General features: G+C 44.4%; 1 protein-coding gene and 1 long non-coding RNA gene across 2 annotated transcripts; one reads left to right on the top strand and one right to left on the bottom strand.

The window, feature by feature from the left end:
- The first annotated feature begins 2,747 nt into the window (after positions 1-2,747).
- On the top strand, positions 2,748-9,398 carry HOXC12 (homeobox C12). The gene is made up of 2 exons (XM_083599498.1): positions 2,748-3,359; positions 4,997-9,398. The coding sequence occupies exons 1-2, from the start codon at positions 2,795-2,797 to the stop codon at positions 5,233-5,235; spliced, it is 804 nt and encodes a 267-aa protein (XP_083455624.1). The 5' UTR covers positions 2,748-2,794; the 3' UTR covers positions 5,236-9,398.
- Positions 9,399-13,038: 3,640 nt separating this feature from the next.
- Positions 13,039-18,513, bottom strand: LOC310752100. The gene is made up of 2 exons (XR_014542837.1): positions 18,438-18,513; positions 13,039-13,533 (listed from the first exon to the last, which is right to left on the bottom strand). It is a non-coding gene; the product is annotated as an uncharacterized lncRNA (long non-coding RNA).
- Between the last annotated feature and the right edge of the window lie 860 nt (positions 18,514-19,373).

The raw sequence follows: 19,373 nt of genomic DNA, 5'->3' as shown, positions 1-19,373 counted from the left end.
TATTCACGAAGAAGCCTTAGTCGAGTCTTTAGAATGTTTTATTTTAAGGACCGCAGTAAAGTAATTACATTCTCTTGCTGCAAGTAAACCGGGTGGATTAAAAAAGGAAAAGAAAAGACAATAATAACCGTCAGATTATTATCATCATCATCATTTTCCCACCGAAATGGGCATCCTTACTGGCAATAAACAGATTATCACAGAAACCTGGAGACTTTAAACACCGTCACCGAGACTCACCCCCCCCCACCCCTTGCCTCCTTTGGACCTCCGACATCATTTATTCCAGTGTGAACCGCTGCAAAGGGTGCAATGAGGAGGGGCGGTGTTTCCAAATAAAATAATACTAATAAAGCTTTATCATTGTTAAACCGGCCAGAAATATATCAACGTGTCACGCTGTGTACCTGTGAACCTGCTTTCCTGACGTTATGGACTGCGGTCTTGACAGAGTCAACCGGCTTCTAGCCCACTGAAATCAACAAGAGTTGAAAAGGTCTCGCGGTGGACACGGTTGCAGCCAAACCGAGAGATACCACCAGGTTTTTATTCTTGGGTTTTAAGATGGTTCGAGACCTGCTGCCAACGAGAATAATCTGGGTTTCTCTCTCTCTCGCTCTCTTTATTCTTGAGAGGGTGGGGCGTTATCTCATAATATAGAAACGATACGGTCTTCTTGGATGGAAAACCTCGGTGCCTCTGCAACTATTGTTATCTCTTCCCCTCGCTGTTAGAGCGAGTGAAAGAAGGATTAAAATGTCTCCGCGAGGCTAAAGTTAATGTTCCGGTGCCGATAAGAGAACAAAGCCACGAAGACTGCTGGAGAATGTAAGGTAGAATGATTAAAACAAAGAACGATTATTATTTTTCCCTAAAAGAGGTCCAAATTTATACTCGATCTGCGGCGATCATGCGCTTGCTGGCTGTAAAACGGTTTACTCCGTCAAGAGATATGCACTATCTCCATTTAAAATCAAAGAAGTGCAAGGAACTGCACCTGAATTTTTTAAAATAATAATAATAATAATGTACTAACCTTAAGTAAGGACGGGTTAACAGTGTTTAGCCGGATACAAAGCTCTCACATTAAGGTACGTATCTGCCCGAAAAGGATGCCCACTTACACCTAGGTGTATGAGGAGCATGTTGGAAGGGAAATTTGGGGTATTAGGGAGCTGGCCCTTTAATAGAACTAGGAAAGAAAAGTGTTTATTTGATTAACACGTGATTTCCCCCCTTCCTACATAGCTGGCAGAGCTAAAGTACGGAGCGTGTCGGGAGAAGGGGGAGTAGCCATTAATGTAAAGGAAGTCCCGGGTAATGTATTCCGAGGGATTTCAATAACACCGGGGTTTTGAGCATCAATATAGGGGGCAGGTTGCTATTGTTTAAATAAAAATAAAAATAAAGGTATGTAGCCGTCCATTCCTCATGTTGGTTTGCTTATATGGGGTAGGGTGTCGAGGGTTCGGTGCCTTCGACAAGACCTCCGACAAATCAGTTTTTACGTATACATGAGTATTTACGGTAATTTGTCGTCGAATTCTGTAGTCTTGGAAGTTGGTAGCAGAGAAAATTCCTCCGATCTTCTTTTTTTGGGGGGTGGCGGCGGGGTGGGATGCAGTCCCCATAAATATATATATACCCCCCTTTCCCATAAGATAACCTCTCTCCCCTTTGTTCTCCACGAAGCTTAGTTCTGATCATTCCTAAATCGGGATTGCCTTTTAAGGTTCCTTTCTCAAAGCGAGATCTCTCTGACACAGTATATCGGATTTCTGAAGAGGACGCCCCCAGCAGTCTCTCTCCTAGACAGAACCAGCTCTTATTTTCGGGGTCCCCTCCCTCCCTCCTTCCTCTAGCTCAGAGCTTTAGAAAGGACCGATTCGTCCCACTTTGAGTGGGTACTAATTGAAGGTCCGCTAACGCGCCCTCCTCACTGTTATTTCAGGTGAGCGGAGCGGATAAAACGACGCCCCCCCCCCGCCAGTTCCCTTTGTTTTAATGTATCTAATTTTCATAAGGGTGATCATTCCTTTTTTTAAACCCTCAGAAATTGGCCGTGGCAATGTTTGCACACCCACCAACCCCCCAGAAAAAACACACACACAAATTCACCCTAACCAGGCTGTCGGATTGCTTTTAAAAAATAAATAAATAAACAGAATTGGGGGGGGGGGAGAAGCGGCGCTGAGGCAGAAGCCCCCCGCGCTCCGCCCTGTTAAAGGTGGAAATGTTGAAGAGATTTAAAAACTCTTTCGCCCTATCATCTGTAAATATGAGCCTGTTGCGGTTAGACTCATTCGTCTCCTTAAAGAGCCTGTAAACTTTATATGACACAATATCTAATAGTAATTTATTGAGAGATATTGTAAATTTCAACTGTTTTAGTTAATAAAGGAGCTAATTAATGAGAAAATTGCTTAATTTTGCCAGCTGTTGAAGGGACCCTAAAAGCAGCTGGGGGAGAAGCGTGTCATTTCTTTAAGGTGAGGGTGGGGGGACTAATATTTTTTATTTTTTACAGTGCTTTGGGTTTCTCAGGCCAGTGCTTAAAGCCCGTTGTTTTATTTTATAAAATGTTTTATGATTTTTTTAAAAAGCATATAAAAAACCGAAAGGCAGAACTTAGTGTTTTGTTTTGTCTCAAATTGCGAAAGGTGGGTGGCACCCTTTCTCCAACGCAAGTTGGCGCCCACGTGACCCCTGCGGACCAATAGGGTGGACCTTTAGGTTTAACTATGTTTAATGTCAGATAGCAATAAACTAGAAGCTCTTGGTCAGGCCCGCGGAAATGGGCGAACATAATCTCCTTAATCCTGGGTTTGTGGGACCGTTGGTGAACATCCATACGGGAGACACCTTCTATTTCCCCAATTTCCGAGCCTCCGGAGGACAGCTGCCCGGCTTGCCGTCTCTCTCCTACCCAAGAAGGGACAATGTCTGTTCTCTGCCCTGGGCATCCTCAGAACCTTGCAACGGATACCCCCAGCCCTATCTCAGCAGCCCCGTGTCTATTAACCCTTCCTTCAGCCGAGCCTGCGACCTAGCTAGAGTGGAAGAGAGCAAGTGCTACTATAGGGAGGCGTGCTCCGAGAACGCTCCCCTCAAAAGGGAAGAGAGGGTTAGGGACAATGCCTTGATGCCTCTCGAATCGGGGATCCCCAATGGAATGAGCGGCAGTTTCGGCAAATTTGACTATCCGGCTCCCGAGGCGGTGCCCCACGATCCCCCCTCTTGTCAGTCTTTGGAGTCAGACTCCAGCTCCTCCTTACTCAATGAAGGCAATAAGGGCGCCACCAGCGAGCCGTCCACAATGGTTTCCCCTATCAACCAAGGAAGCAATCTTTCCGCTGGGGGTAAGAACGTGCGACCAGGAAATATATATATATATATATACGAATAAGAAAAGCGAATTTATGCAATGCCTCTTCTTTATTTTATTCTTATTTTGTGTTCTCTCTCTCTCTCTCTATTTCTCTCTCTTACGCGCGCGCGCGCTCTCTCTCGCTTGAAAAAGTCTGCTCGCGACTCTTGCTGTTATAAATTCCATGAAATTAGCAGCTGGGACTGAAGCATGTCTATTTGTGCCGAGGCCACTAGGGGTAGCACTCAAATGCCTCGTGCTTTATTAGGTGCTGCTTCTTTTAAAAGAAAAGCCTATAAACATGTAAATATCCCATAAAAGAGATCGCGATGGCCCAGATAGACAGATTTTCATGCCTCTCTTTCTTTCTCTCTTTCTCCCCACCCTCCTCCCGAATCCGAACAGGCACGCTACATGCAGGACAATTTGCCACTGGGTGCGTGAAGCTTTTGCAACAGAAATGAAATGTAGAAGGGTGTGTGATTGTATTTGGAAGATTTGGTAGAAGTCTGACTACAGGGCTGGGAGGGCTAAACTTCCACGGGTTTTCTGTCCCCGGTGAGATTAGCCACCCTGGGTAAAAACCCATTCTAAGGACGGTGCCAAGCTCTGCATTAAAAAAAAGAAACACCCTGGTTTTCAAAACCCAATTCTCGCCTTCCCGCCACCCCAGCCCATCCCCATACAAAACCGGGAAGGTTCTATAAAGAAAAAGTATATATCTCCACGCAATGCTGAGACACCATTTGCCAAAATACAAAAAAACAAAAACAAACCCAACCCAAACAAACTCTCTCTCATAAAGCTTCCCGTTATGTGCCTGATCCTCTGGTGAGCAAACACTTCCAGGAACAAGGACCAGTTGGTTCTCGTCTGCTGTGAAGCGTCCCTGGCTGCTGGAGATGTTTCATTCCCTCTGCAGAATCTGGCTTTGGGACTCTGAAGACAGAGGCTTCCTCGTCCTTAAACTTCAGATCTGACATCTCCCAAACTGGATACCTAAGGCATGCCAACCCATCTGGTGCCTTGAGGTCTTACACGGTAACCACAGAGACACTCTAGCATTCATTCTAGCTGATGGTGCTGGTACTTTTTGGCTGTTCGGGATCTGTAAGAACTAGCTTAGGTTGCTTATTTTTCTGTAAGATAAATAAGCCAAAGTTGCCACCGGTTATAAAAGTCCAGCGGGGTGTGTGTGTGTGTGTGTGTGTGAGAGAGAGAGAGAGAGAGAGAGAGAGAGAGAGAGAGAGAGAGAGAGCCCTAACCAGCTTTTATCTCCGATCTTTCCTTAAATCCTAATAGTTCCGAAAACCTGCAATGTATGACTTATGTGGTATGCGTGGTGACACAGGAGCCCAGGAGCTTGGAATTTAAAACGCAGATGTAAAGGTCTTCTTCCCACCCATCCTCCTTTCTCTCGAAGTTAAAGCATCTTTACTGGATTGCGCATTAGAAACGTGTATCTCATATTATTAAATAACGAGCCGTGTGTGGGTCAAAAAGGGAGGGGGGTCGCATTCCCTTTTTTAAAGCGTTACCCGCTCCCCTCTTTCTTTTCGTTTCTTTCTTTCTCTATCTCTCTCTTCCCCTCCATGTGTTTAAATCTCCTTTCCATCACGCTGTTCTTAGGTGCTCCCTGGTACCCGATGCACACAAGGTCCCGGAAAAAGCGAAAACCCTATTCTAAACTACAGCTAGCGGAGCTGGAAGGGGAGTTTATGGTCAATGAATTCATTACTCGCCAAAGAAGGAGGGAGCTTTCAGATCGGTTAAACCTGAGTGACCAGCAGGTGAAGATCTGGTTCCAGAACCGGCGTATGAAAAAGAAAAGACTCCTCCTGAGAGAGCAAGCCCTTTCCTTCTTTTAAAGTTCAGACAAGTCCGCTATCGGGTAAAAAAACCCCACAGAGACTCTCCGGCCTTCTTCATCACAACTGGTGGTATCGGGACTCTTACCTGATCTGGTTTGAATAGCCGGTTTAGATTATTATTATTATTTTTCCTTTAAGACAAAACAAACCAACGAAAGTCAGTATCCTTAAAAAAGATAAAGAAAGCCAGCCAACAGCAGGCGTGTCTACGTTATAAGTGTGTGATTGAGAGAGTATGAGGGGGTGGGATGCTTCTCTTCCACTTCTGGACCTGTTAGGGAAGAACCAAATGTGAATACGCAGAAAGGAACCCCCCCTTCATCAATCAGCGTGGCTTTTCTAATGTATGGTTCACCAAGATTTGTCAGTCAGTGTCGTTGAGTATGTTCTGAATGTGAGTCTTGAGCCCGACACTCTCGCTCTTGTTACGCGTGTGCGAGGATTCACAGGTAGGGTTTCCCCTCTAAGCAACAGGGTTCCCTGTTTTGTGTGGGGCAGAGTGAGGGAGGGTCTCCATTGCCTTGGCCTTGGCTTTGTTTGGTCGGTAACCCGGTCCTCAGCAAGAGAGCATCCCAGGAAGCAAAGTCACTGTCCTATATATATCTCGGTTTAGTGTGTTGGGATTTTTCATTCTCTGGAGTAAAAGCTTAAGTGGTTGTGGCATTCACCTTAAATCAACCGTAACCATTCTGATGGAGAATGGCGAGCCAGTGTTTTATGTTTGCCAGGGTTTATTTTCAGGGCACACTGGGCGGAAAAAAGTTCAGTACCTAGATAGAGGTTTGCAGCGTATCGATCTCGATAATAATAGGGGTGTCCAATATGTGGAACTTCGAGGTTCAGCTGGCTGTCCCCCGTGCTTGGCGGGTGGGAAATATATGGGTGCTTTACTCGGATGCTCTTCTGGGGGAAAGTCGAGCTGAGGATGGAATTTTGTAGACATCTACTCCCAAGGCTTTTCCAATGGCAGGCGGTGCCCACGCGCGCGCTTCTGAGGATGCCCACTGTACCTAGACCCAGTGTACCTAGTGGGAATACTTTCAAGTAAACAACGCCTATGATTGGGCTGCAAAACACCAAAAAAGCGGGGGAGGGGAGAAACCCACCTCGAGTTAATCCAATACCCCATAAAGTGAGGAATGATTTGTCTTGTTAGGATATTATAAAAATGCAACCTTTTCAGAGGCTACAGCTGCAACCCTATACTCCTTGGCATGCTGGGGTTTAGCAGAGGGGCTTACTTCAGAGTAGACCTGTGTAGAATTGCGTGGTACCTCTCGCGTTCCTAGTCCAGCCGCGCCGCCTGCATGGGTCTCCTCTGTCCACCACCCCATAAGCGGAACAGAACGCTAACAATAATTTCAAATTGTGTTTTGATAATAGCTCCACTGAAGGAGACCTCGTCCCGCTTATTATGCTACTGTGTTTATTGATGATCAAGATGGTGGCGAGGGGCGGTGGGGAGATGCCCCCTTTTATACATTAACTATAGTGGCAGCCCCTTGGAGCTAATTAAGCTATTAATAGCTTCCCTCCTTCTAAGATAGAGAGTTCTCTTCTGGCATTAAAAACGTTTTCTTTAATGGTGGCTATTTTCGAAATGAATGAGATGTTTCTCCTCTACCTCCACCACCCCTCCCCTCTTTTAATCTTCCTCATATTTAGTTAGATTTTTATTTTTAATCACGGCAGTTGTCCCTTAAGAATCAAGAATTCTATCTCTCTCTCCCGTGTGTGTGTGTGCCTGTGTGTGTGTTCTCTCTCTCTCTCTCACACACACACATACACACACACTTATTTTCATTCCTGATTTTTCATAGGCAGCAGCTGATGACTGTGAACATTTATGGGGTGTGTCGCCTTATCCCCCCCCCCCCACTACAGCCACACAAACACACGCATTCTGCTTTGGGGGATATACGGTAATTTCTGCCCAACGCATTCATTCATCCGTCTAACTCCCACCCGCACCGCCGGTTCCCCTTTGTACTTTCCCCGGTGTAGAACAGTCCCAGAGCAGGCAAGGGGAAGCGCAGAGCGGGTTGCCTTTCCGGTCAGCTCCTGCCTCAGACATCCATTAGATTTCCTAATAGCTCTGCCAGGCTTGGGCATTGCTTAAACTCCCATTCCTTAAATTCCCACTCAATGCGGGGAGGAAGGCGCGCGGGGAGGCGGAAGACAAGGGTTGCTGCAACCGTGGAAGTAACCCGACAGGAATCTCTCTCCCTCTCAGCCCGTTAAATGATTGACTTGGGAATAAGTTCCCTTGATATTCCTGGTACTTATTCCATCGGGGTCCAGGAACCTATTCTCGTTCTGTTCTGCTGGTTTCTTAATTGCATACTTTAAAAAAAAAATGTCGCGGGGCGGCGGGGGGGGGGGAGCGGCCGGGAACTGGACGAAGAGACAAATGAGCCACAACAGCAAAGTAGGGTGAGGGGGGTCAAGACGGTCTAAGCGGCGAGTTTTGCTACGACAGGCTTTGCTTCATTCGTTTTTATATCGGAGGGGATTAATTTTATGACAAAGGCAACGTTTTCCTGGGCCAGACTCAATTGTCACCACGTGGCTCCCCGTCCCGGCGTTCATGGTCATGGCCGGTGGCAGGAATGCTTTGCCTTTACGAGCTGCAAAGGATGCCGTCTAGTCCTTAAAATGCCTCTGTGTGTCCCCCGCCCTGCTCATTCTCCGCCCTTGCAAGCCTTTTATTTAGGTCTGCTTCCCTTGGCTGTGCCATCGTTCCTTGTCTTTATTCCGCCTTCCTCCTGCCCCCCCCAATATCCAGAGTTTTGAGAGGTCCCCCATCCCAGTATCACCCTTTTGGTATATCACCACTCCCCTTTACAAACTCTAACCTTTGTAAAAGAAGAGGCACCCTCTGCCTGTGAGTGGCTTTGAATCTAATAGGTACCCAGTCACAATATGTGCAATAGATTAGGGGGGGGCGCGTGTGTGAGAGACATCCATATATTTTTCCCCCAGTTATGTGCAATGAACAGAGCACATGTGGGTGTCTGTGTTGTTAGGCGGCTAAATGTGGAGGACGACTACCTATTTCTCCAAAAAGGTACCTTGAAGAACTGAAAACTGTAGGCTTCAGTCTAACGCCATTCCCGTTGTGTCCAGCCTGTGCTTTGCCTCCTTTGGGCAGAGCAGTCCCTTGAAACCGCTTAAGCCGGTAGCGCTGTCATCATCCATTTTGTCCCAGTTTTCTCAATAATATTAATAAGAAAGAAGCAGCATTTTCGGTCAAAATAACGACTTTCAGCCAACTGAAATGTCATGGGGTGTGTTGCATAAATCTAGAAGGGAAGTCTTGTGTCTGTGCGTTAAAGGAGGAACATGCAGGAGGAATCAGACTTTTCAGTATTGTACTTGGTTTGCTACCATCGCTTCCTCTTGAAGAGATGACATGTTACTCGCTGGCAAAAGGTTGCGTTTTGGAAGGGGTTGGCGGTTGGCTTACCAGGGTTTTGAGCGTTTACGGGGCAATGTTATAACGCAGCGTTCGGTTTAGATTGTGGCAGGCGACAGACAGAGAGAAAGAGACCGAGAGACTGTCTTGATGTTAATATTTCACGCGCCCAGACCGCTTTCTATCTACAGCGAAGGAGTTTTACGCTTAGAAATACAATACACAACCCACCAGCAAGAATCTTGAGTCCTGAGAATGGTCACCTTGGTGTGTAACTGCACATAACAGGCGATTCTCAGCTTCCACTTCAACGATTTTTTTAAAGGGAGGGGGAGTGATAATTTAAAATTTGAAAATGAAGAAGTTGAAATATATGCAATATTTTCGTTCAGATTGCATTGAAGTATTATTATTCCGTGTGAATTCTGTTCGTCTTGTGTTAGTTCCCGGTGTCTGTGGCTCGGTCCTTCGCTTGTTATTCTCTAGTCTAGTTTCCTGCTGTTGTTAAATATGCATCGTTGGCAATATAGTCCATATGTAATGTTTCTTACCTCAAGCTATTATATGTAGGGCCTATGCAAATGTCTGTCCATAGCACGTTTCCCCGGCTTTATATAGTCATGTAAAAAGTTGTTTCACAATAATAATGATGATGATGATAATAATAATAATGATAATAATAATAATAAAAAATTGAATGTATTATTATGTGATTTCTGATAATAAATAAAATGTTTCAAACCTCTGGTTGGTGATTTACTATCGACTGTTGGAGGACCGAGCAAGCTTAGTAAAAAAGTAACACGCACACAGAAATAAGCCAATGAAACATTTGGAGGTATATAGATCATGTTTCCCTTAAAAAAATAATTAAGTGGATATATAAAATAGGTTGTAAAGTAAGGGATGCCTCGGAGCACAATGATACCTATAATTTAAAAAAAATCCAAGAAGATAAGAGAGTAAATGAATCTGGGATGTTAACGTTTAATGCGAATATAAGGGGTTTTTTGGGGGGGGGTCTCCTGATGGCCTTGCTTATAAACGGAATCATTACTGATATTTTGTTCTCTGGGAAAGAGAAATGTCACCAGTATATTTCTTTTTGTCCCCTTTCAGGAGCAACTGAGGCCAAGACAAAGTTCCCCTAGATTAAAGGGGGAAGATATTTATTTATTTAAAATGACATGGATGGTTTTTTTTAAAAATTAAGAGACACTTTAATTTAAACCTGCAACTCTTGTAATATAAACAAAAACAAAACAAATACCCCACCTCCAAAACAAAACACAAGAACCCTCACGAGCCTTGGATTCGATCTTCTTCAATAAGCCCATATTTAATTCCTCCCGTTGGCTTCGTGTTTTATTCTCTCTTCTGAATATCCAGCCAGGTGCCTTTATTGCAGCGATTCCACAGAGTCGATTTAAATTTCATGAATTGTGTAGGTTGTATGAGTGGTAGGGGATGGGGGTGTATGTATGTATGGAGAGAGCGAGAGAGAGAGAGATAGAATCTTCCTCTGGAAAGGAAGATTTACATGTAATGGCTTTATCCACCTTTCAGGTCTTCGGTTCAACCATAAAGTTTAGTGGCGGCTGGAGCAATGCATTAATACACACACCGGCAGGCGCACGCACGCCAAAAACCTTTTAAAAGATCAATAAGTGGATTGTGAAGGGGAGGAGGGAGAGACCATCTCCAAAAAGCGGATCAAGAACTGCTCACCCCCATGTAGAATCCTTTGCTCCTTCGGCTCTTAATAAGTGGGAATAGGATAGGTGTGAGCTTATGCCAGTCTATTCTCTCCGCTTTCTTTAGTCCTGTTATTAGAAGAAGGCACTTCCTTGCAAAGAGGTCCTGTGTTCTTACGGTATAGGTGCATTAAGGAAAGAAAGAGATTGCGCGAAGGCAATTGTTAGAGATCGGTGATGTAGTTTGCTAACTCCTCTCTCCTCCCCCCAACCCGCGACGCCCCCTTCTGAACATACACAATATTGACGCGCCAGAGAGGCTTGCTTGGCTTGTGGTGTGCAGGAGCTGCAATTGTGACCAAACGACACTCGCACACGTATCGGTAGCAGAGAAGGATCATGGGGGATGCATTGATTTGTATATTGTGTGTGCATAATATTATTTAAAAGGTGAACATACTAGGTTTGGTCAGCCTCCTCTTATTTGTCGGCAACAGCATCCGATTGAATTCAGCTCTGACCCCATCGCACGCATTTAAAATGCTGGGTGGAGCAGCGGGTGTGTGTGTGTTTGTGTTTGCACGCGCGCGAAATTAATAGGAAATCCTTCATAAAGTCCAGGAAGAAATTATAACAGCGGGCTATGAGTTAAAATTTAATGACACGAATGATATAAAACGCTGCTTCTTTGTTCATAGGGCTATAGTGCCTTTGTAGGTGAACATCCTACATTGGGAACTCGATATAGTTCAGTACCTGGGCTGGATATGAGCCCATAAGCTTTTAGGATGTAATATCCATTTCAAGGGAAACTATTTCTATGATACATCAAGAGTAATTGAGATCTATGGGAAGTTGCAAGACAACGGGGCCCTGATCCTTTAAACATTCACCGGCTCGTCTAATATTCACACTGTTCCCCTTAAGAATCCGGCACAAATTCATTTAAATGCTAATAATGGCGACTATGGATGTCTCGAGGTATAGATAGGTAACTCTTGATTCCCCTAGCACAGAAAACTCTAGGTGCGTTCTTTTCCTTGCAATAATTCGAGCCTAAGGTGCTTATCTGGAAGCAAGTTTCGCTGAGGGCTAGTCCCTGGTACAAACCTCGCTGCGGCCCTTAAGAGTTCAATTCTCTACATGCCTACCCAGAAGTAAGCCCCATTAAGTTCAATGGAATTAACTCGCAGGTAAATTTGTGTGGCGTTACAGCCTAGCAGGCGCTAGGCAAGCTGTTAACATGGCAACCTCACCTTGCTCACCTTTAATAACACTGACCTACCGTACAAGGTTGTTGTAGCGATTGAAGTGATCAAAAGAGCTAGCAGCAGCAGTAGTAATACTGTCTCTATGCACCCTTTACTAGGGAGTAACCTGCATTCAACTAAGTGCGGGTTACTTCTGTGTAAGGACGCAGAGGACCTTGGTGTATCTCTGTAGGACTTTCTTTCAAGTGCATCTGTTTAGGGGTGCCCATCTCACTGAATCACTCCCCACCGTGCTTTCAAGAGCTGTCATTCACCGCCATTAAAATCAATTGGAGACTTGCCCTTGGCTTCAAAAGGATATAGATTTCACTCACAAGGTTTCTCTTTTCTTTTTTCACTCTCATTTCTTCGAAAGAAGTACCCACCAAAAATATCATTTCTGCCTCTTTTACTGGAGGTGTGCACGGAACGTTGGTTGTCATATGAGGACTGTTAAGGGCTCCACAGAAGTGAATAGGGTTCTGGATCACCTCCAACAAGTTGGGTTGTATATAGAGGCATAAATTGTGTAGAAAATTGTGGATCGGTTCACCTTGAAGAGGGAATGCTTGGTTCCAAAGACGCTTAAACACTCACCCAAATAGATAAAACTTATTTATTACCAGTGAGTGGCTAGGACAAGTTGTTGCTCGCAGTAAAAGTGCGTATTGTTCCTCAGCTTGCTTGCTGCTTCTGCTGCTGCTTCTTTTATATAGGGGTGTATTTCATAGCTATGGCTTTAAAATGAATTCATTAAGAAGCGGAAAGTATAACCCCATCTCCTGAATTGCAAGGAATAATTCTGCCTTCAAGAGAATAAGGGGGGGACCCCAACAACAGGCACACACCCAGTTAAGTTGTATTTCAGCAGTGCAAATTATTCCAAAATTATGGGAAATATGCAAAAGCGCATAGGCTTGATCCAAAAACAAGTAATGCTTTATCTTTATCATTATGAGTATTATTTTACTATAGGTGTTCTCTGTACCGAAAGGGTTGTGAGCAAATGTTTTATGTGTTATCGGGGGGAAATAGAGAATTTACCCTCTGGGGCTGAACATATGCACATAATAGTCATTGTTCAGCGCAGAAAGATGGTGCAAAGAGTAATTATATATTATAGATCTGAAGCGATGCATGCTAGTCCCAAGAAAACCCCAGCGATGTGTTTTGCTTGCTCGCCAGTATCAGGTAAGCTCCACACGCATCACCACCACAACTACCACCCAAAATTCAGGATCGGTTTAACAGGATGTCCTTTTCCTTCTTACTAAACCGCCACCAACAGCAGCAGCATGTCGCATTGTGCATAGTTATTCCAATGGAACTTGTTCCCAAGTAAGAAGGCAGCTTTTATGATCTCGATAACAATGCTAACAAGTATTTGACACATTTCCTTCAAGTTACCAAAGTAGGGAAATGTTAGCGTGGATTTAAAAAAAAAAAAAGTGCAAGCCAGTGATTAAATTTTTTATTTTATTTTAAATTATTAAAACGCCATTGTCTCGTGCTAATGTGCAAATGTGGAATACTGGTTGGCCTGCCTCCGCTTCCTGTCTGTCCGTCTTATCCATCTGTCTGTCTCTCTCTCTAATCCCTGTATCTATCTTATATTTCGGTAAGCTTAGCCTCTGCAGTGACTGCCACATATCTACTTACTGAGAATTCATAATCGGTGCTATTTTGAAGCATATATAAGACAATTGAAATACTGTTTCTCGCGGTTTCCCGGGCGCACGGGATGTCTTCCCTCTTGACAAATGGTCCCTCGCTTGGGGGTCAGCAAGCCTTGGTCTTGGACTTCACGGAGGATCTGCGGCAAAGCTATCTGTCTGTCTCTTCCCTTGCCTTGGCTTTCATCCCGTCAACGGCTGCAGCCAAAAATGTTTTGCAAACATTCCCATGCTCTTCTGGTATTTTGGAAAGACCCCGCAGACTGAAGAGAAAGCAAAAAAGATAACATAACAAATCTCGTCGTGAAGGGCATTAAAAAAATGAAATTCCATTATATAGGGTCATTCGCTCGTGTATGTCACTAGGCGCCATTTGCCACGTACAAACTGTGTCTATTTTCGAAAAAGGATAGGCTTTGTTACGAATGCATCTTCTTTCGGGACACCGAATAGCAAAGGGCGACCAGAAGATTGGGGCCAGGCGTGTTCCGGAGGAAATATTATAGCCCTCATTATTAATCTCTCCAACCTTTTTAAACGGGAAGCTTAAAAATGAATACTTACATAACATTATGTAAATATTAATATAGCACCCTATATTAATGGCACCCTAGGTACGCTATCATATAGGTGCAATGTGGGAGTAGTAGAGTTAGTTATACAAACGGGCACGATCTACTCAAAATTAAAAGCTCTTTGAGTTAATCAGGTGTTTAACTCTGATTACCCTACTGTAATCAACAGGACTTTAAAGTGGTTACCTTTTCTTGGATTCTTCATTATGATAATGATAGATCCTATCCAGTCAGAGTTAAACACACTTTAAGTCCCATTGTTTTCCATTTGAGAGGGCTAACACATCAGAAGAGCTTAAAACCACATCAGAGAGGACTCTTAGATGCTGCTTAATGAAAGCAACATCTACTTTCCCCTCATTTCTGATTTTATTTCAATACTAGTCCTCAGCCACACCAGAAGAGATATCCCTGGAGGGGTAAATAAATACCTTAACAGCACTGATGTGGGCATACCTCTCTTCAGCAAATGCAAACACAGAGGATCAAATCCTTGCCATTGGGATTAAGGAAGTGTATCAGCCCAGGAGGTGTAACCATCAACTAGCTCCCCTGGCAAGTGGTCTGCCCTGCCCACTTGTTTGGAAGTGAGATTGCAATTGAAGCTATGTGCCAGCATTTACTCAGAGATTAGGGCCAGGAGGTCAGCAACCTTTTTCAGCCATGGGCCTGTTCACCGTCCCTCAGACCATGCGGGGGCCAGACTATATTTTGGAGGGAAAAAATGAACGAATTCCTATGCCCCACAAATAACCCATAGATGCATTTTAAATAAAAGGACACATTCTACTCATGTAAAAACACACGGATTCCTGGACCATCCGCGAGCCAGATTGAGAAGGCGATTGGGCCGCATCTGGCCCCTGGGCCTTAGGTTGCCTACCCCTGGATTAGGCAAACAGAGGTCCCTGAAATTCCCTAGAAGCCATGGCCCCAAAACAGTCTTTTCTGAATACACCTGGAGCACTGTAGACATTGTGCAGGGCTAGCCTATGCTTGGGCCTTCTGTTGTCATCCCAGTGTGCAGTTCTGGTCCTCATTCTCTTCTTCCTCACTCTGAGACTGCAGTCCTATATACACCATGAATAGTCTACTGTGGTGTTCTGCAGATGTTGGACTCCACCTCCCATCATCCCTGACCATTGGACATGCTGCCTTGGACTGATAGGCTTTGGCAGTCCACCACACCTGGAGGGCACCACGTTGCCTAACCTCAAAGAGGCTCACTTCTGAGTAGGTGTGTATTGGAATGCGCTGCGAGTGAGTCCAATATTTTATTCTCAAAGTGGAAATCTGCTAAACAAAATCTCGGCTGATACATTATCATCTTACACTGTCCCTAGCGACACTGCACTCTTTTAAGTAACATGTGCCATTATCATCAATATGCCAGCGCACCTTTTACTGAGTATTTTCTCCCCCTTTTATATGGGTGGGTTCATAAATACACAATCAAGACAGAGTGGGAATAATTAGCAATGTTTACCAACATATGCCACCCACGCCACCTTTGAATCCATCTTACACTCCGGGATTGGGAAATGAAATAGAATACGAGTAATTAGTTTTAAAGCAAATCATTTCAAATGGAAACTTATAGGTAAAGCCTAATGAACTGCAGAGGGGGTAAAAAAATAAACCCTGATTTTTATATGACTTGGTTGGTAGCAAGGAGACACAGCAATATTTTACTGTTGAGAGAATAAATTAATTAATATGTCTGTAGCAACCAACTGCAGTGGCTGCATGGTTGACTGCATTTAAACGAGATATATGTATCAAGCCTCGCTGGTGTTGTTAACAAGAGTGATAATAAAGATGAAAAGGATAGGAAAGATACAAAGATGGATACATTTGTATTCCTTGCAGGAGCCATAAGAGTTTGCTTAGAATTTCTTACAGCCAGGCTTTGTTTCTGCGAGATTATGTTAACCAGCAGAGTTGATGAATCAATTAAAGAAAACCACTCACTTACCAACCAACCAACCAACAAACAAACTAACAACAACATGAGGTTATGTCTACGTGTATCTCCCAATAACCTTAATTTGAAAGGAAATGTGCACACATTCTAGCTTGAGTTAAGGGCTATAGAGTTCAGAGAGATATGCTCCCTCATCCTACCCCTATTTACTTATTCCCAAGTAAATGTGTCTGCCTATAACTGCAGCCTCAAAGCAGGTGTTTAAATCTCTCCCACTTGAAAGCGATAAATTTTGCAGCCGGATCCTATCCAGTTTTACTCAGAAGCAAGTTGACGCTTAACTTGGACTGAGTCGTTTTCCTATATTTGGAAACGCTAGGGCTTTCCCATAATTAAGAGTGAAGGTGGCTTTAAAAACTCTCCTTTTATGGCATGCCCAAAAGTTAGAAATCTCATTTGCCTTTCTGGAACCCAAATAAGACCGCATTTGCATTTAAGAATCTTTGTTTATGGTTGGCTGGGTCTGAAACAGACAGGCTAAAAATACTTTCCCCCTTTAATAAAGTGATGTGATGAAGGCCTTGTGGTAGTTGATTGTTGTTATGCAAGTAGCCTGGGCTATATCTGAAGATCTTTTAAGAATCACAGCCAACATTAATCTTCCCAAGGGGGGGGGGCATCTTTGTAGTTGTATCCAATACCCCCCTTTACCTTCTCCAAAACCAGTGTTCGCTGGAGATGAGATGATAATTAAAGGGCATGTGAAAATTCATCTCATTGTGATGAAGAACTATTAATCTATTATGAGGCTGTGTGAGGTTTTGAGAAAGAAAGAATCATTAGTATTATTATATGAAATAGGGTGGGGTAGGAGGGAGTCCTAATAACGAACAGCTAGCGCCTTCCAAGACTCACCATCAAAATCTGCGAGAGCTCTGCCATTTACTGCAGTTGAAGAGGGAGTTCCACCGAATTGTCCTTTAAAGGTTGCACAATCAGCAAAGTCCTGCTGCCGGCATCCCTTGTGTCCCTCGAGAATTCCTGACTGAGTGGGGGCAAAATATTTGCACATATCCTGCATGCGTTTGCGTGGTAGTGCAAATTTTGGGCCAGTGAGGGGCCATACAAAGCAGCCACAGGAATAAAGGAATAAATATTCAAAGGAACAAATCCAGAGCTCTGGATGTAAATGACAAAGGAGAACGCATGTACTCCGTCTCAGAGGTACACGTAGGGCCACCAAACGAAGGGCTTTAAACACCCACAAAACACACCTCCCAGTAGCTGCTGCTAAAATCAAAGGGAGAGGGCAGCTTTGAAATGAAGGCGACGATTAGCCCGCCAAGAGTGGGCAATAGATGGTTGTGTTTGCCGACAGAGACTTGAACACGTTCACCCTTTTTCATGCTTATGACGAGTCTGATTAGAATGTTGTGTTTCTCCGCGCGCGCACACACACAAATAAACATACAAACAAGCAAACATGCTCTGCTTGCTATGCCAGTTATCTGCGTCAGAATGTAGTGATACAATATCAGCCTAACAATAACTATAGTTTACTGCCTCCTCTGTATTCCTGAAAGGGCAGGATCCAGTCAAAGTGGAGCGCTTGTAAGTCCCCTTGTTGTCGATTAAGCACGTGCTTAATTCTTCCTCATTGAAATTAATTGGTCTTTGGTCGTGCCTTTCCTAGTTACTCATCTATATAAACGACTGGCGGCGTTGCATCAGTGAAGTATGCGGCGCTGATTTTAAAAGTTCCGAGTTTGTGAAAGATGCAATAACTTGGTGGCCATTATTACTCGGTTGGTTTAAAGGGGGATAAAATGACTTAAATGGAGACGATCGCCTAATACGTGCAGTGGATCGGGATCCATGACCCGTCTATCGATAGCGCTCCATTATGTCTAGGTAACTGACAAGCAAAAAAGTATGTTAAATAAATTATATTGTTTGATCAGGTACAGTCTCGATTCCTCCTCCCTCCCCCCCTCCCCGCAAACAGCCGCCACCACCATACAAGGCTGAACTCCCCGCACTGACAATCACGGACTGAGCGTTTTCCTGGGCCCAAACACAGCATTTCGAAAAGCGAAACTAAACCTATTTTCTGCACTCTGACAAACTTTTTGCCACTGTTGTGATTTGGCTGCTGCGGAAATGGCGAGTCAGGAGACTCTCGTTGCTTTCCTTAAAAAGGAAAGAAGAAAGGCTACTCGCGCTTTCTTTTTACACTTTCCATTTCAGATTGACGTAAACAAAACATTCTATAGATTTAAATAAACGCAGAGGCGATTTTCTGAATGACCTCCTGCATTAAAATTAGAGTGAATTCGTAAATCGTCCGTCTCGTCGTCATAATGAAGAATTGCTGTTTTTTTAAGAATATGGACAGATAAATTCATTAAGAGAAGCGCCGGTCACCCCCCCACCCAGTCACCCAGCCACCCTCTACCTCAAGGCCACATTCAACAACAGCTCCGGACGCTGTAATCTATACGAAGTCCGGCGTTGGAAGACCCCCTCTTAACAACCATTTAATACAGCAAACTAAAGATCTGGGGAGACCTTTGTTGATCTCCAATGATGAGGCCCGCCCCCCCTTCTTCTTCCTCCTCCATCCCCCACCCCCACTCCGTCCCCTACTGTAGTTCAGAGAATATTGTACCTCGTTTGCCGCAGCTTAAAAACCAGCAAATGTGTTAGCAATTCTGCGAGACCTTGTCTGCCCGGTGCTAATCTTTTTTTCTTTTTTTTTTTTGGTCGGATGACTTCTGTTTACAACAGTCTGTCTGGGTGGGCGGGGGCCGCCATTACAAAGTGAAGGTCAAGTTAGCATCCTACCTTATATGGTATACGGCGGTCCTCCATTTTCATGGATTTGTCACAACAGAGCTAAATGGCCATCGCATTTCTTACCCAAGTAAACATATGGGTCTCTGTCTCTCTTTTTAAACACCCCCCGGCCTATTTCCCCCTCTCTTTTACATCACCATTCTTATTTTGAGGGAGGGGGGCTATCTGAATGCAACGATCAAGAGGAAGGCTGTGGGGGTGCGTGGAGGGTGAGACTATGTGGGAATGAGACCAGAAGTCCGCATGACGACTGCTGCTCGGAAAGTTTTTTTTCCCTCCCTCTCCCCCCCCTCCGGGATTGCAGACTTCAAACAACTCCTCTTTCAGCAAGATGCAAACACGTCTGCGATGGAGGAAATTAAACGTCATAAAGAAAAGCCCAATTAGGGTTTAATGTCTCAACATTACGGTTTCCTCCAGAAAACAATGAAGTTCGCTCGGTAAGGAGAGGGGGAGAATGGGTGGGGGGAGAGGATAAGGGAAAGGAGGGTTTAGATTTTCTTGTCTTAATCGTATAATCTTTAAATAAAGGAGGAGGTGGGAGGGATGGGGTGCATAGATCAGAGCGCCTGAAATTAATAAGAGCGGAAATGAGGGGAGATCCTGCAAAGTCTTGAGCAGCCTGTCTTCTGTGGAGGGCTGGATTATAGACATTCTCATATCACAGGTTGTCCGTCGGAGGTCCCAGAACGGGCCTAATTGCGCACAGGAGATCTGCCAGGGATTCGGAGGTTAAAGAGGGGAGTGG

The sequence above is a fragment of the Podarcis filfolensis genome, assembly GCF_964270895.1.
Source record: "Podarcis filfolensis genome assembly, chromosome: 2".
NCBI classification, from domain to species: Eukaryota; Metazoa; Chordata; class Lepidosauria; order Squamata; family Lacertidae; genus Podarcis; species Podarcis filfolensis.
This window is presented reverse-complemented; position numbering and strand designations above follow the sequence as displayed.

Excerpts from the sequence above, each read along its gene's own strand:
- HOXC12 (XM_083599498.1), top strand. The coding sequence starts at position 2,795 with ATGGGCGAACATAATCTCCTTAATCCTGGGTTTGTGGGACCGTTGGTG. Across the intron at positions 3,360-4,996 it reads AAGCAATCTTTCCGCTGGGG|GTGCTCCCTGGTACCCGATG; the intron begins GTAAGAACGTGC and ends CGCTGTTCTTAG.